General features: G+C 38.5%; 1 protein-coding gene across 2 annotated transcripts; it reads right to left on the minus strand.

Annotated features, from left to right (window-relative positions):
• Positions 1-555: 555 nt before the first annotated feature.
• Positions 556-24302, minus strand: rictorb (RPTOR independent companion of MTOR, complex 2b). Of its 2 annotated transcripts, XM_016512779.1 has the most exons (39): positions 24239-24302; positions 24065-24112; positions 21289-21386; positions 19402-19466; positions 18548-18679; positions 17675-17738; positions 16855-16981; positions 16595-16764; positions 16254-16321; positions 16079-16146; positions 15648-15730; positions 14936-15023; positions 14733-14823; positions 14539-14605; positions 14155-14235; positions 13964-14064; positions 13690-13855; positions 13510-13611; positions 12921-12967; positions 12693-12828; positions 12333-12532; positions 12117-12243; positions 11819-11983; positions 11431-11507; positions 10628-10706; positions 10339-10448; positions 10148-10235; positions 9971-10063; positions 9499-9605; positions 8438-8715; positions 6427-7462; positions 5894-5965; positions 5076-5253; positions 4684-4768; positions 4382-4585; positions 3044-3187; positions 2802-2925; positions 2405-2543; positions 556-2146 (listed from the first exon to the last, which is right to left on the minus strand). In XM_016512779.1, the coding sequence occupies exons 1-39, from the start codon at positions 24300-24302 to the stop codon at positions 2072-2074; spliced, it is 5247 nt and encodes a 1748-aa protein (XP_016368265.1). In that variant the 3' UTR covers positions 556-2071. The 2 variants fall into 2 exon arrangements, with proteins under 2 accessions (XP_016368265.1, XP_016368266.1); XM_016512780.1 differs by lacking the exon at positions 5894-5965 and having other exon boundaries at positions 24239-24290.
• Positions 24303-24811: the final 509 nt, after the last annotated feature.

Genomic DNA, 24811 nt, shown 5'->3' on the forward strand with positions numbered 1-24811 from the left:
AAAAAAAAAAAAAAAAAAAAAGACTGCATCAAATGTATGTACCACTCCATACTATCTGTTGCTCTTGGACAGTTCCCATATTTCTTTTTTCTTTTTTCTATCCATTATACTGCAGATAGGGGTTAGAATGCACATGCACTTAAAAGTTTCCCCAGACGCCTAAAAGGAAATACTGTAACATCTACTATTATTGCTGGCCATATTAGACTCAGTTTTTACAATAGAAAAAATAATGGAAGTTGAAACCTGATACTTAATTCAAAAGCCAAGGTAGGCAAAGGCAGATTTATTAGTTTCTATAATAAATAACACAAGAAAAAAGAGCAAATTCATTCATTCTAATAGGTTAAAGCTAATACAAATAAGGCAAAATAATTAAAGCTGCCTAAATAACATAAATGGCCCAGCCAAGAAAATGTTTGAAGAAGTGATCGTCCTATCTTCAATAACAAGTCATTTGTACATACAGAATTAACAGGCACATTGCATAGAATTAATTCAAATATGAACCTCAATTTTATACTTACAAAGTGGGATCTAACCATTTTTGGTAATGTTTTTTTTTTATTCAATGTTAAACTAGATTCATCCTAACCCTGAAGACATTTTGATATCTTATTAAACCAAAATGGGTATGCGCAATACTGAGAATTGCTGTTATAAAAATTGATGATGATAAAGCATAGTAGTAGTTTATGAATGACAGGCAGTTGAATTTGAGCAGAACATGTCATATATTAAGGATCAGTCTTAATCATGTCTTGTCAGTTTAACCTTAATTTTTGACCCAATATGTTTTTGCCCATTCAAAATCTCCTGTCCACATTCAGGTTAAAAAGCATTATTAGTACAAAGGTATTTCTCCTATACAAATATTGTGAAATATGTTTGGCGAGTCTTGGTTTTATTAATGCTTCAATAATTAATGATTTTATCTACAGAAAGAGAAAACATTCTGGGTGCAGTATTTCTATTATTAATTAAAAATCACTAAAATTACTTAAAACAGAGAAGAGAAAAACTGCAAAATAGCAGTAGTGAAATGCACTTTAACTTCCTCTTTTGAAGCCCACTGTCTACACATTTACGGTCAAGGTATAAATAATACACAGCCAGTTTTATCTTGGCTAATGGTTTAAAATAAAGTCAAAGAGACAGAGAGCTGCTTGGACCAATAAATAAGTGAATAAATAAATAAATATCTTACGGATTCAAATGTCAGATTTTTTTTGGATGATTTTTCACAAGTCAGTTAACAAAGTTACACAATAATACAATACAGTGGCTATTGCATGATTGTGTAACACCACCATCAAATACATGTGCATACATTTACTCAGGGATTGCTATGTGCTACGTCAAGAATAAAAATCAGAAAATTATGAGTCAGGTACAAAAGGGAAAGAAAAACTGTCAGTTGCTGATTATTATTCTTACTTAATGATGATTGTCTTACAAGTGTCTTATGAGTGTTTGCTCAGCCTGGTTGCGAAAGCCATTTCATACTTAAACAACCAGAATTACTAATAGAGAAATCCAAAGAAAACAGCTGGAATGTTGTAGTGTTGAGGGATCCGCTCAGGGAAAAAATAATGCTTTTGTTACGTGCAATCATACGCCCAGGCCCTTAAAAAAGGACAATATTGATTGAACGGAAATGACAGAAGTTAATAAACTCCCCAGAGACTCTTGATTGATTTTGCTCGCTTGCATTTGAAATACAGTTTGCATTGACTCAGTTCAAATATATGCATGTTTCACTTTCCGTTCAATGCTTTACAGTTCATAACTGTCATTTACAAGGATTATTTGGTTACGACATCCACTGTAGATGTCTACAGAGCATCTGTGTAAAGTATACTTGTTCAGGTAAAAAGAGTTTGTTCTCTTAACGTACCGCTTTTTCCCTCTCTGTGGAAACATTCCTGGTGACTCTCTTAATCCACTTATGTCTGTCCCATAGCCCTAGTCTCTTATTGCGTATTCATCTTAGTTGCATGCTCAGGCCAAGAAAAAGATTGACAACTTGCTGCATAGGGGAAGAGAATAGTCTGGAAAAACGCCTAGAGGATCACGGCTCTGATGGAAGATCTACTGTGGTAGACTTCTTGGGCACTGTCAGAATGCTCTCAGCCTCCTCGTACATCTACAAATAAGAAGATTACGACATGAATGCTTAGTAATGTAAAAGTGTTAAAAACAATCATTATTTTGCAATTCTATTCATTTATACTAGTGGCATAGAAATTAAAACTTATAACCCAGTTTAATTCCAGAACCTAAAAACAATTTGTGAGGGACATCATCAATAAAACTGGAAACTAAATTGTAAAAACCCAGTTTAGCTGCAGAAAAACAGGTCTGTTGGACTGTTTGGGCTAATGTGAGAAAAGTTTCGCATTACCGGAATGAACTGAACATCTTGAAAGAGCTCCTGAATGAAGCGTCGTGAAGCCAGTCTGAACATGCAGTGAGCCAGCAAGTATGAAACTTCGGAATACAGGCAGATGTCATCAAACGCATAAGGAAACTTTTCCTTGATTCTGCAAGGTAACAAGTTACAATGAAAGAAAACAGAGAAGAAAAAAAATCCTCTCTCTACTAAGCTTTACTCTTCCCTTCATTTTCCACAAGAAAGATTTCACTTTATACTGCCTCATTAAAATGATCAAAAGGATCAAATCAAAATAATGTTCAGCCAAAGAGTCTTCCCAGTTACAGCAATATTTAGTGAAACCTCTGTTAAAAATTAATTAGGAAAGCATTTGTTGAATTGATATCAAATTGAATTATTTAATTACGTGAGGAGTCCAGTTTCATTCCCTTTTGTCCCCACTGAGGAGCTCAGGTTGATGACCAGCCGAAGCACCTCCTTTCTCAGAAGAACACGGCACGCTGGAGCATCCTCAGGTATATTTTTCACCCCTGGCAGAAAGACAGCATGCACAGGCATACAATTAACAATTCACCTGTACAAAACAAAATGCTTGAGAATTGCCTGAATGTTCCAACCGGATTTTTGCCAGCTTGAAGAATTCCTCACCAAGAACAAGCTCGGTGCTGCCACCAGAGCCCTGAGAGACAGCGTCGCTGCAGCCAGACACTCCTGAGTACTTAGACTGAGGCATGACTTCCAGGTTGTGTAAGGACTGATTGCACCACTCCGAGAATGGAGCATCGGGATAGTCTAAAACAGGGTTGAGGGTGTATAAGAACATGAGGGAACACAAATTACCTAATGGCTGCGTTTACACTTGGCATTAACATGCGTTGATCATTGATCAAGCAGATCGGATCCTCAGTCAATCAGGACACGGCGTGTTTACACTTGGCAACATCAAGTGACTTCTCTATCCGAATAGCTGATTAGAACTCTCTTTCCCGCCCACGCAATAGTCAAATAAGTCTTACACCGTGTCTACACCGGACGCAAGTGGCGCAGCAAAATAGTATAGAACCCATTATAATCAGTGATGCTGTCTACACTGGATGTGGGGGGGTGCGACACAACAAATAACCGACAGTAAACTGTTGCCTCGTCCTATTTCTGACATACTGACACAAAGTTCAAATAATTTGCAACGGTCGCTTTGTCACGTTCAGTGTAGACAGCCTCACGCTGTTGCGGTGTGGCGCGGCAACTCTCATGTCCGGTGTAGGCATGGTGTTAAGTGTGAGTCTCACTAGAGCTCCACGGCCTGGTGTCCTCCATTTTTCTTCTGACAGTTCGGGAGAGAGGGGACGGGGTTTTACGTGACGTCAACCTGCGAATGCAGACACGATGGCTGGATTGTGTTTACATTACATTACATTCACATTCTGGATCCAGAACACCTGAGAAGAGATGATGCCAACCCCTCAGAGGACCTCAGATGATACAGAACTACCAAATTTTGCTATAAGTTTGATTGAAACATATAATAATTGCTGGTAATAGTGTTTATAGTCCGTTTTGATTTGCCATATGTACATTTACTGACATAGTAACCACTGATAAGCTACTACTAAATATATTGTAGAAACATATATTGTACAGCTTCTTTGCAACGATTTGTATTGTGAAAAGCGCTATACAAATAAACTTGAATTGAATTTAATTACTCTGAGATCCAATCACAATGCATCCTCGACTACCTCTGGACCAGGACATGCTGATCAGATAACATTCTGATCAGAAGCGCGTTTACACTTGTCTTTTCAATGTGTATGTGGACAACATCCGGATACAGGTCGCATGTTAATGCCAAGTGTAAACGCAGCCAATGATATTGGGTAAGTAGATGACCATGATTGAAATAAAATATTGCATAAGTTCTCACAGGATCTGGTCAAAGTCATGTCACCTTTTTCCAATATTCATCTGGATAAACGTGCAGCTTACCTGTGCGGCTTTGTGTGGGAGTGCTTAAATTGCAGCCAAGCACGTAGAGCCCTGCACAGTAAAGGCAGTTCTCCTCGTTGTGCTCCTGCAGACCGGTCTCCTCCGCACCCAGCAGCTGGTGCTGGTCTGAACGGCTCACCGCAATCAGCTCCGTGATACTAAGCTGAGATCGCAGAACAGAATGCCCGGATCCTTCACTGGAACCTGAGAAAAGAGCAGCATTCAGTTACTGAAGCAGTAGTGAGGCACTAATGCTATGGGAATAGTAACTGATTAAACAACGTAACCATTCCTGTCTTTACCATCTGCATCTCCTGAGAAGAACTTTGCTGATCGGTCTTCTGACGGTGGACTTGTCCTCTTCTGGAAGTACGGTATGTCTTTAATCTAGGTAGAAACCAAATACAAAAAAGTCAAGTTCCAGACAAACTTAGGAAGTATTTTTGTAATGCCTGTTTACACTTGGTATTGACATCCTTTTTGGATAATCCTATCCCAAGTGGACACCTTTCGGAAGTGGTGGCCACACACTTTGACTTTGCAGACCACTCCTTGAGACTTGTTCAAGATGCATTTAATTGCATGGTAACATCATGTGTAAAGAGCAATCTGCCCTGATAGACAGACTGGGATCAGATCACCAGAGATGGATGTTAGTACCAGGTATAAACAGGATCATAGAGTAGTTAGTAACCTGGAACATGCTGTTGATGTTCATTGGCAGTGCAAGGCCAATGTAGTCATCTGAGTTGCCATATGTGGCACTGGACACCATGGAACGCACTGAGGAGGAGCGCTGCAGGGAGGTCTGACTGATAGGGCTCAGAAGATCCTCCTTATCCAGAGATGCAAAACTCAAAGCCTTGAGAAACCTGTACTCATACAGAAGGGAAGAGATCAGAGAGAAGCGTTTGGAAGGAGGACAACATTGGGAGAGAGAAAATGGTAAGAAAGGAGGTTTGGACATTTTGGAAACTACTTGTGATGATACTGCATTACTGTAGTCTTGCTAGCAGATGATTGGTAGGTTTGTCAATGTGGGAACAGGCTGGTGAAGCTTATTTACACTTCAGAAAGAGCAGCTGTTTTCCATTAGCTGCATCATGCAAGTTCTGAAGGTCAAAAACCTCTACATGCTTCTTGGATCAAATGCGGGAATGCGGCTACTGAGGGAATCGGTTTCAGAACGTTTACATCAGAAAACTACTTGAAGGAATTCTGTGACAATGGAGACAGGGCGTAGGTTAGAAAGTCTTTTTAGAACTACATACAATCAATGAGGAATGAGGAGAGTTTACTTTGTCTTACTGTGGGGAGGTAATTTCAAGGGCTCAGGAGTCATGGTTGAAGAGAATCAGGGCTATGGGAGCGCTAATGAGAAATGAAAAAAGGGGGGGCAAAGTACGACGAAATAGTAGCCAAGGAGGTCAGGGTTTTGTATTGTAAAAATGGACTGAAGTGGACGTTCAAACTGAAAGAGTGGAACGTCAGCCCTAGGGATGGACCACGCACCGTGGCAGCAGAGATCTGTGATGGGGCCTGCTCGAACCTTGGCCCAGACATCTGAAGCGCTTTTTAGTATACCTGAGAGGGACCATCAGAAACAGACCACATTATTTCCAGAGGGAGCAGTGCTTCATTCTGGGCTTTTAGGAGTGTCATTTTGTATTATATGGATGGTAACATTAACGGGGAACTCTAATACTCATTTCTTGTCTGATTAACATTGATATTTCTAGAATTTATAATACTATGGTCTTATCAGGCTGATATCTTCCACAGCCGCATCCCAAAACGGAACAATATTAAAGGAAGTCTAAGGAAGAATGACTTCTTCTGTAATGTCTTAACTCTTAATGACTCTTCTGAGAAATGTTCATTCAGTCAAGACATCTTGAAACCTTTGGAGCAGGATGGTAACTGGATGCTTTCTGAGAAAGTTGTGTAAGTGTAAAATTTGATGCGAAAGAAACAGTAAACGAAGGGTGACGTAATGACAGAAAAGGGAAAGAGTTTCACACCATCTGCTGGTCCATCTGCTTTACCTGCGTGGTGTGAGTCTGGAGTCCAGGCTGCCAGTTTTCATAGTGATGGCATCGGCGAAGAGCACGTCTTTGGCAGGCGAGGTGAGCGCTTCGCTTTGGGAAAGGGAAGGGTGAATGCGCTGCTGCTGTAGTCGTTTGAGGGTAGCATAGCCCAATGCGTCTCGAGGGCTGGTGTACATGAAACTACAGTCTGTCAGGCTTGAAATGGTCGTGACAGGGGGCGATTTAAGGGACTGAGCCCTCCGTGGCAAAGTATGAGAGGAACCTGGTGGCATCAGCAGTACTGAGTTAGATTTGGACAGGGGCAGGTGGTTGGACTGGGGCGTGAGAGAGTTAAGTGTTTTGACAGTTTGAGTGCTAATGACCGTATTGAGGCTAACACAGTCCGTGTCGATGGTAGAAGAGTCCACGCCACCCACCGTCTCTCGGGATGGGCTGGAGCTCATGGAGCTGATGCCGCTGGTGGTAGTGTCCGTGTTGAAACTCTGGCTGCGACTTTTAAATTGAGCCCCGCCCCCAGAGGTTGAGCCATCGCCGGCCAGCCTTTCCCGACTGGTCTGCTCTCGGGGGGCGTCTCCAACACCTGAACTCCGTTCTCCAGCTTTGTTCAGATGCACCTCTGGCTCCCCAATACTAGATGTGCTGCCCTGAGTTTCCGAAGTCTTGCTGCCCACAAAAGAGGTATCCAGACTAACACTTGGGCTTTTCGGCAGATGTCCATCAGTAAATACAGGACTGAAGACATCTCCCTGAACTGGAGAGAATATAGAGGGCTCTGTAACTGTGCGTATCCTCCTTAGGCCTCCTAACGTGGGCTCACCCTGGAATTTACTGCTGCTACCAGTGCCTTTGGGGTCACTGGTACTACGGAGTTTCTTTCCGGAAAGGGAGATGAGGAAGCGGTTACGGACAAGTCGACTGGAAGCTAATATGGTGAAGGGGCTGCGGTCCTTTAGGAGTTTGGGCCTGAAGTACAGTGGCTGGTCCTCTGAAAGTTCAGAGCTTTCTAACTTATCATCATCCAGGATGTACATGCCTGAAAAGGAAGGCATTTTGGCAGTGTTACTTGTAGATGTTTTTAAAAGGTACCACTAGATGAAATTTACATAGTGTGTGCAGAAGTACAGAGTGAGGTTTATTTTAAAGTGTGGGCCAAGAAAAGCCTAAACTTTTCCCCTTTCCCAGTTTCTATGCAAGTCAGGATTACTGACTGTGCTTAGTCATCTAAAACCAGTCGGTGGGTAGATAATGAGTCATGACTCTTTCAAAGCCTTACCAAGCCGTGTCTGGAGCACCTCTGTATATAAATGTAGGCCCAACCATTCCAATAAGTAAGAAAGATACCTTTTTATAGCTGAATCTGGCACATCAAGAGGTGCAATTGAAAACAAAGTGCTAATTTGATGACGCTTACAAGTCTGGGAATGGCTTTAAAGATATTTCTAACTATTTGAACTGAATCACTCTAAAATTCAAAAGATCATTTATAAATAGATAACATTTCACATCACTTGCAGCCAGTCTAGGCCAGGTTGTCAGATAAATTCAGCCAAGAGCTGACTTAAAGAGTCTACAAGTCTCATCATATTCCAAATCAAATGCATGTGAAAGAAATTACACAACACAATTTCACAACCAGGAAGAACAGGAACAGGAAGAACAAGAAGAGGAAGGAAAAAGCATCTCTACATTTTGTAGACCAAGAGATCATAAGCACCATTTGTGCTATATGCTATACTGCTTTGCTACATCAAATCATCTTGATATATTCATGTACAGTAGTTGAAATAAAGACTGAATATTGACAAATGAAACCATGTTGAAGACACCTTCACAGCAATAAAATGCAGTCAGATTCTAAGCTCTAATAATGATAAATATGAGATAACTATGCTTCAAATTAGAAGATATGGGGCCCATCTGAAAGGTGGTAAGAAGGACCTACACCCTAAACCACAGTGTTGCACTGAGGGCCATTAGTCATGAATAAGTGGATGGGAGCGGCACTCACTAGGCTGAGTGGAGTCACTCTCGCTGTTGTGTCTAGAGCTGGTGGACTCCGAGTTCAGGCTGAGGGTGCTGGGTGCTGAGGACAGGTGGATGAGGGGTTGCTGCTGTTGTTGTTGCTGCTGCTGCTGCTGCTGTAGGTTCTGGTTCTGCTCCACCTCATCTGGCACCACAGGCCAAAGCTGTCTGCGATTGTGCCTAACTGCATCCCAACCATGCAGTTTGAGCAGCTCACATCCCTGCTTAGTTTTAGAAATAAGTCCCAGAACATAAAGACATGTCCTATGAGAGGGGAAAATTTTGAAAGAAATTATGAGAGTAAGGCAAAAAAAAAAAAGCAACAAAAAGAAAGCAAAGATCAGAGTGTATAAAAACTAAAGAATGCATATTGCCAAATAGTCGGGAAGGAGGTATGACGCAATTCACTGAGTCATGCAAACCCAGAAAAAAATGGTTTCTGAGAAAGTAATTTTGAAACTACAGAAGTGTCTAGAGGGATTTACTGTTAACTTTCGGTCACCCTATGTCTTGTCAACCCAGTTGGGTAAGCTGTGCAATAGCAACCAGTAAATGTTGCAATGCAAGTGTCTTATGTTTGTCATTTTATTTGTGGAACCACACATTTTCTAAAAAATAAAAAAGGAAGCATTGGCTATTTTATATGTTAGCATTATAACTTTAGCCCCCGGTTTCAAAGACAGGGCTTAAGCTAGTCCCAGACTAAAATGCATGTTTGAGCTGCCTCAACTGAAAATATTTTGCTTAAAATATGTCAGTGTCATTGTTCTGTGTCAAGATGCACACCTGTTGGGCCCAGATATTTTTTCTTTACTGTTTTTTCCTCCAAGCAATTAGTTACAGTCACAAAATGAAAGTTTCAAACATCTTGTAAACATGGAGCTGAAATGAGCACCATTTCTTTTGAGCTTTTTTGAACCACTATGTCAGAACATGTGCACTACCCACCTGAATCCTAATTTGTGCATTTGACTTAAATGCCATATCTAAATTTTACCATTATTGGCCATATGCAGCCAGACTGATCCTGTAATCAAGAACACATACCCCCTAATAGACAGAACCTCACAGTCATGGGCAAGAGCGACGATATCTGGAATTACATTCTCTTCCTGCAGCAGGTTCAGTCCCCAGTTAGATGTGCCAATGTTTCCCTTGAAGCAAGCAGAGTAAAGATTTTATACTTTAAAAAATATTACTAATGCTACTGATAATTATTACCACAAAGACAGTAGTGAAAAAAAACTTCAACATGTCTTAGCCTCACAAGACAAATTCTAAAATCAGGAAGTGGAGGACAAAGGAAGTGTCCTCATAAACCATGTTCACATTGTAATACACATTTGTGTCATTATAAACCTACACACACACGTCTGGTTTGCTATCCTTGTGGGGACTCTCCATAGGCGAAATGCTTTTTCTACTGTACAGACCGTATATTCTATTGCCCAACACCAAACCTACACCTAAACCTACCCCTTACAGGAAACTTTGTGCATTTTTACACACAGCAGCTCACCAGGGCCCAAAGAGCAGCTTTGAGCTGTTTGATGCCATCCCATTTGTCCAGCACTGGACAGCGCACTGTGTAGCTCAGGTCTGAAACTACATTCTGTTAAGAGACAAAAAAAAGAGGCATTATATGAAAAAATACATCACCATCGGGGTCTGCCATAAATGATTTTAAAACACATACTTGAGCTTCCAGCAAATGACAGCCCGTTTTATCATGTACAAGTTGCCCATACAAATGCACAGGTAGAAAAACATTTGGTCTTTGTAACCTGAAAGAAAAAGATTTTAGACACTGAATAAGTTCTGGATGACTTTCTTCCAAATCATAATACAGGCTACTGATGAGTACAGGATAAAGTTTCCAAGGAAAACCTTTGGTTGCTCCGTCGCACATAGTTATCACCATCCACTGGTTTTCGGTAAGTAGTGAGCGCTTCATTTAGCTGTTCCTCTATGAGGTCCACATACTTGAAGTTGTATTCCTACAGGGGAACAAAAGCAATTGGACAGAATGGGTAAAGTAATCTTGAGTTTGCATACTTTATTCTAATTTAAGTACTATGGGCAAATAAATTCAAATGTGCAGAATATATTTTATTGATGTATATAAAACAATCTAACACACTTTTAGCAGTGCAAAATAATGGTAAAGACACATTACCTTCTGCCACTTTTCCATTTGTTCAGTGACATATCCCCTTTCATTTAGATAGGAGAACCCCTTCGGAATGGACAAAAACCTGGAAATGGATGCCACATCATCAAATGAAAAGGAGCAGTTTCTTAAGCGAAACAGACCCTTTTCAACTTTACTACAAGTGAGTTTCACAAAATGTATCTAAAATACACAACATGTGCTTTCAAAAACAAAAGTGGGACAATACAATAGAAAATGCATTGACCAGTGCTGAAAATCTCAGATAGTAAACAAACTTTTCAGGCAATTCTTTAAAATCTCTTGCGTTTTTTGTCAAAGGTGCTTTGTCAGAGATAACAGACATATTCTGAGAGTTTGAGATGTAAATGGCAAGACAAGGCTGCTTATATGATCTCAAAATGGTCAATAAGATTATATATATATATATATTTTTTTTTTTACTCAGCAAGGATGCTTTAAATTGCGTCAGTCATGGCGTTTACAATGTTTACAACAAAATATTTCTATTTCAAATAAATGCTGTTCTTTTGACTGTTACATTCATCAAGGAATCCTGAAAAAAATATCAGTTTCAACCAAAATAAAAAGTAGCACATCTGTTTTCAACGTTGATAACAAAAAAATGTGTCTCGAGCACCAAATCAGCATTATAGAATGATTTCTGAAGGATCACATGACACTGAAGACTGAAGTAATGGCTGCTGAACATTTTGCTTTGCACATCTTTTATGAGGAAGAAATATGTAGTGCACCTTCAAACCCCTGTGTCAAATGGAGTAGTCATACAGGGAATATCTGAGCTTTACCGTAGCAGCAACAGTACACCCTTGTCTCCCAGGTGAGTTAGTGCAGGCTTCATCTGAATCAGAGCGTGTAGGTTTGCCTAAGACGACATGATAGTAAAAACAGCATGTAATAAGACGTGTATTCAAAAGCCACAATATAACTGTCAATCATTAATACTCTGGCAGGGATTTTGACCTAGATGCTGGCTGTTTACAGATCTTTATGACAGATTCCTGGAACAAAGCTACACTGGAACAGCATAGTCAATTTACAAGTGCCTCCAACATCAACATGTTTTATTATTTTACCTAGACCAAGCTCAGTTAAATAACACGACTTTCTGCCAAGTTAAACTCCTCAATGTTAAAAACATCCTCCCTTTTGCCCTTATGTGTTAATTGACTTCACCTTGTCTTCACAGGCCTCATCCAGTATGTCCAAAGCCTCCACTGAGACAGCCTTATAGCGGTCGTGTAGCTGAGTCACCAGCAGTTCAATACCCCAGTTGCTGAAGAACTCCACGTTAGCTCGAAGTAGCACCCGCAGATGCTTGGTGGCGTACAGCCTGCAGTTCTGTGCCAAAATAACATTCAAGAATTGTATTAGAGATCTGTTAGCATAGGGGAATGCTTTGCTAAGCACGGCTAGGTCGAAGTGTATGGCACTAAGGTAAACACACTCAAAGGGTAGTAGGTTTGTTTCTTACGTCAGTGGCAGCAGTGAGGATCTTTGAGAGGATGACTCGTGCTAAGCCATCCCGGCTGTAGTCCAGTGTGGAAACGGTCAGCTTCAGAAGATGGTCCTGGTTCTTCAGGGAGCACAGGTTCAGCAGGCTGTCAAAACAATTAGAAAAAAGGCTAATATTGGAAGATACCAATATATTGTGTATCTCTATATCATTTCTAATCATTCCTAATCTAACCATTGGAAGACGCTGCACTTCTCAAGCATCTTAACACCCTGGGGGTGGGCAGAGAGAGTGCCGAGGAACAGGAAGTAGTGCTGGCTGAGAGTAGTGAGGAGGCCGTTGCTCTGCAGACTACGATCTGGTTTCAGCCCAGAGGACGAGGACAGCCACTGCACAATGTCCTTCACCAGGTCCTCAAGATACACCTGTCCATCCTGAGAAGACAGGAAAAGAGCTCAAAATTAAAAATTCTGTCATCTATCATGCCATTCTTTCTTCTGTGAAACACAAATGGACAAGTTGGAAGAAAGAAAGTTATATACTGTAGGTTCGGAGCAACATGATAGGCTCAGTTCTGATATCTTTTCTTCTCACCTCATCTGACTCCAGCAGGAACTCAATAAACTGACAGCCCGCCACCGTTAATTGCCTGGCCTTGCTGTGGTCTAGCTCCAGGCTTGCATACAGCTTGCTGCTAGGCTTGTAGAAGAACAGCAGCCTTCGCACAAACCTGAGAAAGAAAGTGTAGGATTTACAGCAATGAATGGGCGACAAAAAAATATTAGGAAGATTTCTAAGAATAGAAAACCAAACTCTACTAACTTGTGCATCTGTTCCTCTTTGTTGTTCCGAAGGTTGGCATTTGGCCACTGAAACACAATTAAAAATCAAGTTAGAAAAGATACCACACTGCACATTGCAACTAGATTTTTACATTTAAAAAATGTCATTGGTGCTTTATTGCCATGCTAAATAAAATAAAAAAAGACAAAATATAAATGTTCATCAGACATACACTAGGGTTCAAAAGTTTTTTTTTTTTTTTAAGAAATTAATACTTTTACTCAGTAAGCATGCATTAATGTTACAAGAAATTATATTTCAGATCAATGTTTCCATTTCAAATCATGGTTTCCAAACAAATAGTAAGCAGTTTAATTCAACTGTTTTCAACAAATGTTTCTTGAGCACCTAATCAGCATATTAGAATGATTTCTAAAGGATCATGTGAAAACAGGAGTAATGACCGCTGAAAATTCAGCTTTGCCATCACAGGAAAAAAAATTAAATTTTAAAATATTATAAATAATATAATTTTTTTAAATTGCATTCCATTGACACAAGGAAGAAAGCGGTACTCAAGCCATCTGTCTTTTAAAAAAACACAACAATTTAATCCAAAATCTCCTACCTTAAGTATGGTACTGATCAGGACCCAGTTCCAGTCCAAATTCTGCTTATGATTTAGAATCTGACTGTCTCTGAGGTTCATCATCAGGGCCTCCTCAGTGTCCTAAAGAACACAACAAAAATGTAGATCACATCCAAGCAAATATCCAAGAAATGCTTTCCTCCAGTCACCTGCACGTACCTTAATGACAAAAATGTCCCTCTGGGGCCTTAGGTTTTGGTCCCGACAGCAATGAGCAGCCAGTGATTTGCGAATAATGTGGTCCAAGTAAAGACTATTGGGTTTGGGGCCTCGTTTCTTCTTTTCATGAAATCGCTTCAAGTAGTTGACCGCAGCACTTGCCCGTCTACAAAACACAACCGAACACAGCTCCATCAAATCACAGAAATAATCACGTAGCTTTGACACTGTGCTATTTGTGTTTCTGGATATTTAGGACAAGACAGCAACTCACAGTCTTTTCTCCTGAGGAATGTCAAAAGAAGCAGCCATGTTCATAAGAGTGGGCAGGCAGTGCAGGTGGTGACTATGGGAGTGGGGGAGAATGGTGTTGGCCTGAAAATAAAACGAAGACCATTTAAGGTCATATGAGATATAGTACAAGATTAAGCTGTATTCACTGTTGCATTGATTTGAGCATAATACCATATGCAGGAGTTCTCCTAAGAGGATGGTTGCACGCACTGAAACACCATCATCACTGCTCGTGATCACTTCAACCAGGCCCTGAAAATAAACAACATCACGGCTTCAGAAGTCTTGCGATATATATTGTCACAGACTACTTTGGGGTTTTTTGTTCTTTTTGGAGCTTGACAGTTTTGATATGCTTCACTGCATGGGAAAGAGCAGCATGAACATTCATAAATATCTCCTTTCGTGGGCCATGTAAGAAAGTAAGTCATAAAAGTTTGAAACAACACGAGGATGAATAAAAAATGACTGCTTGAATGAACCACAGCTTCTTTTCTTCAAGAATTGTTCATGTTCGAAAAGATGATGGTGAATCACAATTTTAAAATATATTACCTCTAAAAGTCCACTGTGGATGAAAGCACAAAGTAGTAAGGCGAGATAGTTATCCATCAAATCTGGTCTGGGTGGACACAAAGAACACAAACACATGTCAAGACATTGAAGCTAAATGCATACAAGGCTGATCTGCTGAGGCTTCATTACTTAGCTCAGTTTAAGAGTTAATTAAGCCCAGCAAATGCTCTTACCTGGACCGCGCCCTATGCGGAAGAATAATTTTTGCTTCTGAGGCTACAAAGCCATCGGACAGTCGCCAACTGTCCTGAAACCTACTGGGGTCTAGAAAGGGTATAGAACACATGATTCTTGTCAGTGTGAGTTGATTTCTGATGTGGTAGATGTCTGGAAATGAATATGTTAATCAGTGGAAGCAGACAGCGGTAGCACTCACCCACACTGAGAAGAGCTTCTATAAAATCTTGTGTCACCACGGGAACAGGGAGTCTGAATATATCATACATAACCTCCAGTAGACCTCGCTGAGAAGAGAGTGAGAGAGTGTGATGAAGTACCTCATGATGAGTCTTGAGCATTGACTCTGTATGTACATATTGTATAATATTTAGGGCTTGTTATGTATTATTATTATTACATATACAGATAATAATAGAATATTTAAAAATATAATAATTTTTTTTTTTTTAATACAATTATGTTTATTTTAAAATACAGCCCATTAAAATATTTGTGATAAATCTCATGAAATAATCTATTTTTAATCTCATTAATTAATCTCAATATTTTGCATGCATTCAATTCTAAGAAAACTAAACAAGCATTTTTGTAAATATTAGGTTAAAGAAAATGTGTGGATGCAACTCGTTGTAAATTCCCAAAACAGTGCTCTTTACTTGCAAAAAAAAAAAAAAAAAAAAAAACTTTAGCCATACTTGCAAATCTGTAGTAATTCAATAATAAAGTAACTTTTGCCACACTTTATGGATTTAATCTTACATGTATAAATTTAATTTGGCTATTATTATATTTATAAACTGTAAACATGAATTACGTAACTAATAATTTTTTAAAACAGGAAATATGCTGGTTGTTTGATTTGCATGCTCTGTGTACTGCAAGATTTCTAATTATATCCTTTGTCATACCCTCACTTCCATATTTGGTATACACAGCAGACCAATGAGAGACTGGATTCCAGAGTTGCCTGATTTGCAGAGATTAATGATGCCTGGAGGTAAGGTGGGACAAAACAACAGGTTTGGTCTGAGCAGCAATAAACACCTACTTCAATGAAATTCCATTTAAAAGACGCATGATGCATTACAATATTCATGCGCACATAAGCCAGCTTCTTTTTAGATGCATCATCTTAAGATATGCACTGTTACACAATCAATCTTAATAAAGTATTGACTGAAATCAGGCCCTACAAGGATTCCAGAGAAAGCCTTGCAGTTTTCCACAGAATTTAAGCGGAATTTAAGCATTGAATGTTAGTTCATTTTCAATAGACAATGTGAAAAATGCGGCCCTGTATGCTTGACATATTCTTTGAAAGATATTGAGATATGCTTACCTGACCAAGAGCGAAGGGAAGCAACAATTGACATCTTACTGGCCAGAAATCGAGCCTCCCTGTCTTCTCTGCAGAGAGAAATACCACACATCCATACATGCAGCCAATAAAAGTTGCATGCTTGCGTCACCAACGGCAAATTCTACTTTGAAAGACCTTAAAGCTGCACACTCACTTGAGTTGACCTTCTGCTGTGTCTGGATTGTGTCTGTAGTGAAAGTCTGTGTAAGGTGCCAGGATTTGCTGGGGGGGAAAAAAACGCCTTGTAAAACAGCTTTTACCAAATTTACATAAAACATAAATGTCATATAGTAATATAAAATGTAAGGTTGAATTAAAGACAAACTAACTGGACTAAATGAATAATAAAATAAAATGGTCGCAATATTATTTAATAATTTAATAATTTATAATATTATTTAATTAATAATAATAAAATAAATAGTAATTAAAACAATTATGGAAAATTAAGTAATACAATTTCTGATGGGCTCATTGTTGAAGACAGATTCATACCTCGAGCTCCACATCAGAGCGAACGTATTGCCGTGTATGTGGGTGATTGAGCAGGTGCAGGATGGTGGTCATCAGAGCCTCATTGATGCGACTGAGCTGGCAGTCGATTACATTCTTCAGGATGGTGCTGAGGCCACCCCTCTTTGCCACAATCTCAGGGTTCTCCAGTGCTGCACGCACAAACATAGACATTAAATAAGGTCAACATACACATTCACCGTTTGATACGTAATAGTTCTCTGATCAGTGTGCAAACCTACCAAGTTCACAGATAATGGCGATGCAGGCACGAACCATACGGTCCCGCTCCTGGGGTCCATCGTTACCCACAGCAATGAGGGAGTTTGTGATTGAGCTTGGGAAGAGCAGGGCGTTCACAGTGATCATCTGGAAAATCATTGTAAAAAAAAAAAAAAAAAGCTTATACCGACACTTCTGTCCATGACAAAAAGAACACTGAACATTATTAAAGAAATGGCCCAGTGTATAATGTGAGAACATTTAGATTTCCTGTTTAGTTCATTTTGTTTGAGTGCAACATGTATTAATAAAATAAAATTAAATCTAGAAGTATAAATAATAAATAAAAAAATAAAAATAATATTTCTGAGGGTGCAGTTTTTATCATTGTTCATTTACTTCTTCAAAAAATGCAGTTTTGTAAACTCAATTTTAGCAGCAAGCTAGTTCATTAAAAATTGTGTGCTAAATGACATCTGCAGGGCAGAAACATGTCAAATAAAAGGTCAAATTAAATTAAATTAAATCTAAAAGTATAAAGATTAAATGAAATAGAACAATTAAGAAAAAGAATATTACTGGGGCCGCTTTTATCATAGTTTCATTCATCATTTATTTGTTCACAATACATAGGTTGGTAAATTGAATTTTTGTTCATTCATCTGATATGTCATCAGATAATGCATGCAAGACAACATCTGCATGACAAAATCATGCAAAATAAAATAAAAATCTAGAAATGTAAAGATTAAATTAAATGATTTTTTTTAACAGGACTCCTGTGATATTTTTCAGTATTGAATGAACACAACAAAACAGCAGGAAGTGTTCACATCTCACCTTTCTCACCAGTCTGAGTGCTTGTGTGCGTTCCACCTCATTACTCTGCTGGATGTCAATGCACCTAAAGGTCAAAAGGTCACATTAGTCAACATTATGTGAACCAGTCAACATTAGTAGTCAATGCAGTGAAATGCTTCTTAAACCATAATAACATCTGCACTGAGAAGTATGAGTATTACCTCTAAATGCATTCTAATTGATTAATTTTCCTATCCAAGATCTGACTTGCTGGGTGTTCAGACAGGACAGAGGAAGTAGCACATCCTTACAGTACCACCACTTCAAAATGACCTTAACCGGACTTGACTAGCTCTTCACATTAGACTCGCTCCTCCTCTCTCTCTCACTCTCTCTCTGTCAGATACTAACAAGAGATGAAAGTGAAAGTGACGTGAAGTTAAGTATGGTGACCCATACTTGGAATTTGTGCTCTGCATTTAACCCATCCAAGTGCACACACACAGCAGTGAGTAGTGAACACACACACACACACACACCATGAACACACACCATGAACACACCCCCGGAGCAGTGGGCAGCCATTTTTGCTGCTGCACTCGGGGATCAGTTGGGGATTCGGTGCCTTGCTCAAGGGTACCTCAGTTGTGGTATAGAGGGTACATTCACTCCCCCCACCTACAATCCCTGCCTGTACCGAGACTCGAACCCACGACCTTTGGGTTACAAGTCCGACTCTCTAACCATTAGACCCCGACTGCCCCGTCCCCACAACTCACCATGAATTAACATCAAGTCTTGTTTCTGATGGAAACAGTTAGTCCTTATCCCTCAAACCCTAGCTCAGACTTGAACTAAACTGCTGAAATGACTGGCCTTGCATACAGTGCTATGAAGACATGTCATACAGACCTGGAAATCAGGTAATCCACCTGGAGCCGCAGCACTTTCTGAAGGATATTACTGTCTCTGATGAGGTAGCGGAGAGCACGCAAACCAGCCGCCCGCACCTCCTTAGCCTCATTGAGCAGAGCCAACCTGAGGCTGTGCAACGAACAGAAAAGACAACATGACACTGCATTTCAATATCATTTAAAGTTATTTCACATGTTTTACAGTAAAACAGGACATTCACTGAGAAATAATGTTTTATATATTTTTTTCTCCTAAGGCAGAAGACAAGATAAGTCATTTCAGAGGTGGACAAAGTCATTTCATTTAAATTAAAAATGATGAAAACAAATCTAATGATTAATTGTGTATGGGAACGTTTACTAGAAAAAAAAAGAGATTATATTTTATACACTACTGTTCAAAAGTTGTATTTTATAATGTTTTTAAAAGAAGTCTCTTACACTCACCAAGGCTGCATTCTTTCAAGTACAAATGATACTATCCTGAAACTATTGCAATTTAAAATAACCCTTTTCTAATTGAATATATTTTAAAATGTTATTTATTTCTGTGATGGCAAAGCTGAATTTTTAGCAGTCATTATCACATCACATCTTCAGTATCACATGATCCCTCAGAAATCATTTTAATATGCTGATTTGGTACAAACATTTATTACCAATGTTGAAAACAGTTGTGCTGCTTGATATTTTTTTGATATCTTTGATAAATATATATATATATATATATATTTGAAATAAAAATCTTTTGTAATATAAAAATGTCCTTACTTTTTACATTTGATCTTTACTGAACTAAAGTATTAATTTCTTAAAAAAAACAACTGAAACCTCAGTTGCTCTATGACTCACCAAAGGATAATTTCTTCATAGGTAAAGCCAAACTTTTCCTCAGAGTGCCCGACATTGCAGAGCAGCTGTATTGGAGACATAAACAAGCATTTATATATTTTACTTGGCAACAAATAGAGACATTGATGACTCTACTTGTTTTCAAATACTCAAACTATTGCTGGAACACTGCAGGGTATTTCACACAGAGCGAAAACACGCCCATGTTCAAAGAGTTGGAGGGTATGTTTTTTTCATCCTCAGGTGATTTATACAACTCACAGCATGGTTGACTTGACAAAACCTGTTAGACTGAAAGGGCTCATGATCTGTTAGACTGAAAGGGCTCACGATCGTCTGCTGAAATATGACAATGCTGTCAGTGAACTGATAATTCATCAAATATATACACTGTAAAAAAAATTCTGTAGTTTTTACAAAATAATTTTGGCAGCTGTGGTTGCCAGAATAATTTTGTAAAAAATATAGAAAAACTGTAAACACATTTAAGGCCAAAAACAGTAAATTTTACAGTATAAAACTGTAATTTACAAACAAGAAAATTTGAATGTAAACCAGTAAATTCAACAATGCACACTGCTATTAAAATCTGTTTTGTACATACTGACAACCACCATAATAATGCAGGTGGTAAAAGAGAAAGCCACATAAAAAAAGTTTGTCCTTTTTTCTACGGTTAGCGCCACCTGTGACAGGTCAGCTAGAAACAAAATAAAAGACTCCATAAAATAAAATCACATAAAGTGAGCTACATTTCTACATTTTCTGTACTGGTAATCGAAATAGTAATGCCACAGAGCCATCTGAAGTTTCCATCTCTTTTTAAGGCCATTAGACTGGCAAACATGTGCAACTTGCTTTGGCTGCGAACCACAAAACATTCACATATCCTCAGCCTCACACCTTCAGTCTTGTATTGGTTCTGTGGCTTGCACGATCAGGAGATTACATTTGCACGGCTTGCCCTTACCCTGTTTGTGTTAAAATGCAAAACTGATCCAGATACAGCACTTCAGTAATTTGAGAGCATCTGAGCCCGGGGTTATTCCTTAGGTATGCTCAGACGCTTTTATTTTCGGCCAGATCCTGTAAGTGCGGGGCAGAAAAACCCTCAGGCCTCGACTGACGGAAATCATAAAGTACTCTGTTTGCTTCATTTTACCAAACACCGGTAAGTATTCACATGCAGGACTCCTGTGTTGTAATGCTAAACAGATGTACCAGATTGAGCAGGCTGCTACGCATTAGGGATAGGCAGGATTTTCCAACTAGTTTTTTCAACAACCGACTAGTTGATTAGAAGTTAATTGTTATCTACATTTTTATATATAACAGCTTTAATATTTTTAGCAGCTGTTTCTGTACACACAAATGTTGTGTGCCTGACCCTTATTATTCAGGGGATTCGACTTCACCCAAAAATTCGGTTATCATTTACTCATCCTCATGTCGTTCCAAACATGTATGCGTTTCTTTTTCTGTGGAATATAAAAGAAGATATTGTAAAGAATGTTGGTAATTAAACAGTTTCGGTTTCCATTGACTTCCAGTGTATTTTTTTGTCCATACTATGCAAGTCAATGGGAAGCAAAACTGTTTAGTTGCCAACCTTATTTCTTCACAATTTTTTCTTTTGTGTTCCACAGAACTCTCTTACAGGTTTGGAACGATATGAGGGTGAGTAAATGACAGATCCCTTATCCCTTAATGAAAGTGCACTAACTGTTCAGACAACCTAAAAACTAGTCATATGTTGTTTGCATATCCCTACAGTGCTTGTTCTGCAGCATCAGAGCAAGAAAACGTTGGGATTTAGGCAGCTAACAACATTGATCCCAGCATTCCCTGGTCCACTGCAACACCTGATCCACTCTTGAGATGACAAACCTTGATGAAGTTGTTCAGGTGGCCCAGTTTACGCATATTTGAGACTCCTTGCTGCTTGGCCACATTCTGGAGGATCTCTCGCATGTTCTCGGAGGGGTCTGGAAGAAAAGATGTTTGAAGAGTTCTGAGGTCATCAGAGAAACAGGGATGGAAACACAAGGATATAATGTTCTGCCTGTAACAGAAGTAACCGCACCATTTCCACTATTGGTGTGCTACAACCGCAAGAAGCAGAGAAGTGCTTTATGGGATGGAATCAATCACAGAGCAGTAAAATTAGTAAGCACACAAAAGCAGAGTGTTTTAGCTAGACACAGTGGGACTTCCTGACATCATCTCACTTAACAAATTCTCATAAATAAGTTTTGTAAGGAAGTCTTAGCATGCATCAAGAACCAGTGATAAATGTCCAACACACGAATCACCAACAGCAGAGAGCTGACATCTCAACATAACCATGTACAATCTATAAAAGTTAAGGAAAACCAGTTCCAGTGCAGACAGAACTTACAGACAAACTAGGCCTATCTATGTAGCAACAATTCGGATATATATAATATACCAGTAATGTAATATAGGACAAACATTTTTGTTAAATTGTGACATGAATATCTAAAAAGAAACCTGGCAACCATTCAGAGCAAGTATGTGAGAATTCAGATATTTCATTCTCAAATATTTCTTTTCAACGAACAATAAAATAAAAAATGATAGGAAAACGCCGGTCTTTGCTCTAGCAGTTGATGTCCTCTCATATTAGAAAGGCAGTACAATAAAACAAACATTAGTGCTTTATATTGTGCAAAACCAGCTTACATAAAATACAGACATTCAAAGATATTACAAACACTGCACTCTTTACGATTCATTTCCCCCAGCAGTCACACAGGATACATGTTCAGTCATCTGTACCAAAACAAAACAAAATCCACAAATATTCCACAGACTCCCTGTTGCCTTTCATACTGGAACCAAAAACAGTGAAGCTCAGGTCTCGTCTAAATACAGGTATAGTCTGCCATTCAAAGGTTCGGGGTCAATAAGATGTTTTTCTTTTTTAAATTGTGACACTGAAAACTGGAGAAATGGCTGCTGAAAATTCTAAATTCTGCTTTGCCATTTTAGGAATAAAGTACTTTTTAAAGTATATTAAAATAGAAAAAAAAGTGCTTTTAAATTGTTATAATATTTTACAGTATTACTGTTTTGCTGTATTTTGTATCACATAAATGCAGTGTTTATGAGCATAAGAGACTTCTTTAAAAAACATTTAAAAAAATCGACCCCAAACTTTTGAAGGACGGTGTACGTCAGCAGGAATTCATGACTGGAATACAAGTACTGGATTGATACTATCCGAGCTCAGGAAACCAAGGCAACCTTTTCTGACCCGAGTTACAAAATCTAGAAAGTTTAGCACTAATGACAACCTCTGGAAGCATCCAGAAAAGGCCATCATCACAGAGGTCATATGGGAAAAACAGCCTCAAGGGTAACCTATCAGCAAAGACACAATCATGACCCTGCAACAGCTAATGAGCTATTTTCCCCCAACAAAGACACTATGACAAACAATACCAAAGCTATATTTAGTATATTTAGTAATACTCTTAATAATACATGCAAATAAATCCATTACAATTTAAAACAAAACAAATCAGCAAAGAACACGCAAGTAAAGCTCTTAACCATGTTTGTTATGATCACAAGAGGCAAGATTCCCCTGAATTCACATTTTGTGTTCAGCCCAAAAGACAGACAACTTTAACAGCAGTCTTATTTCTAAATAAAATGTATATATGTACACAGTGAACTGTGAAATTTCCAGTTAAGATTTTGAATTGTTTGTTGAGCTGTATAGTGAACATGATCTATATAGTGTCAATCACAGGGAAGTTTGACAGCTCATTTGACAGACCAACAACTTAACAGGATGATGAATCTCACTGCAGAACGAAAAGCAAAGAATATAATTTCTATAATAGCAGATACATTGACAAATAAAATCACCAGCATTACTACAATAAAAGGTCAAACTTGACAATAAAGTCTCTTTAGTTAAATATTTAGCAAAACCTTTGTTATAAGCAATATATTTGTTAGTGTTTATTTTGTTTGTTATTTAATAAAAATATAACTGCATTATAACATACAAAAATGCAACAATATTAATAGATACCTTTTTTAAATATATTAGTGGAAGTTAAAATTAACATTAACTAAGAATAATAAATGCTTCAGAAGTTTTTCTCATTGCTAGTCATGTTAACTAATGTTATTGTTAACAAATGAAACGTCTGTTTTATAAAAAAACAATTTAGAAGAATTGCTGCATTAAATTGGACATCAGCTGACATATTTTATTTAAAAAAATTATAATAAAATGGTATTACAAAAAAAAGTGCATGCTTTCTTGCTGCAGCAGACTGTTGTTTTGGTCCCTCACCCTTTGGACCCTACCGTCCTGCAATGCTGGACTGAAGAGACACATATATCATGCAACCATTATATAATAATAAAAAAGCATTCGACACCTCTAACACCATATGTTTTCCCTGTATTTAATTATTGTATACTTATATACAAGAGCATATATTGTATACAGATCTATGATGCATGTTGCCTTAGTTTAAGGCTGTGTGTCTCAAAATCTAGTGCAGCAAGCATTTTTGGGCATCATAGGTGGGTTTGGTTCCCGCGAGGCTGACATTCCAAACCAGCACGATGCCCAGAAATGTTGTCTAGGTAGGGAGTTCACTAGTTTCATCTGACTTACCTCTTGTGAGATCGAGCGGCACATTTTCCTCCCCACTGTCATTCCGACCTGCATATGCAAGATAAAATAAGACACTGAGAAAGGGACGCTTGGGACAGGTGTAGCTGATCAAGACTGCATCATATTATTCTGATGGATCTGTCAATCGGCCGAGCAGAGTAAGCTTAATCTCACCTCGCATCCGTATACTCCGGATAGGACGGCCTCGGATGCTGACCGCCATCTTTACCAGACACATTCACATTAACACCGGAAACCTCGAGGAATATCGCGAGAACCGGGCTGGAGCAGACTGTTGTGTCTGCACTTCTACATGTCTGTCTGAGTGGCTCATAAATAAAACGGCAAAGTAATAAATGATTTAATTCTTTGTTTTATACACAATGCATAAAGCAATTATAATACTAATGTGTAAAATTAATTAAAAAGTGCCAACCATTGCAAATGAGCTAAAAGAGGTGTGCTGTGGATAAACCTTTACTGTTTTCCAAAGTTTTTTTTCCCCTGACTAAAACGGGTTCTGTGTAAAATGGCCCCTTTGGTTTAGATGTACATTTTAGGGACACTATTGACATTGGTGGAACATTTATATAACAATATTAATATACTATAAAATTATAATATTATATACAAAGATTAATGTGTATTGTCCTTATTAATAAAAAAATGAATGAATAAATGAAATAGTTTCACATTTTATTTTTTATTTATACAGCATAAGGTATCTGTCTAGAAAATGAACAAATA

The sequence above is a fragment of the Sinocyclocheilus rhinocerous genome, unplaced genomic scaffold, assembly GCF_001515625.1.
Source record: "Sinocyclocheilus rhinocerous isolate Xijiao unplaced genomic scaffold, SAMN03320098_v1.1 scaffold506, whole genome shotgun sequence".
Lineage (NCBI taxonomy): Eukaryota > Metazoa > Chordata > Actinopteri > Cypriniformes > Cyprinidae > Sinocyclocheilus > Sinocyclocheilus rhinocerous.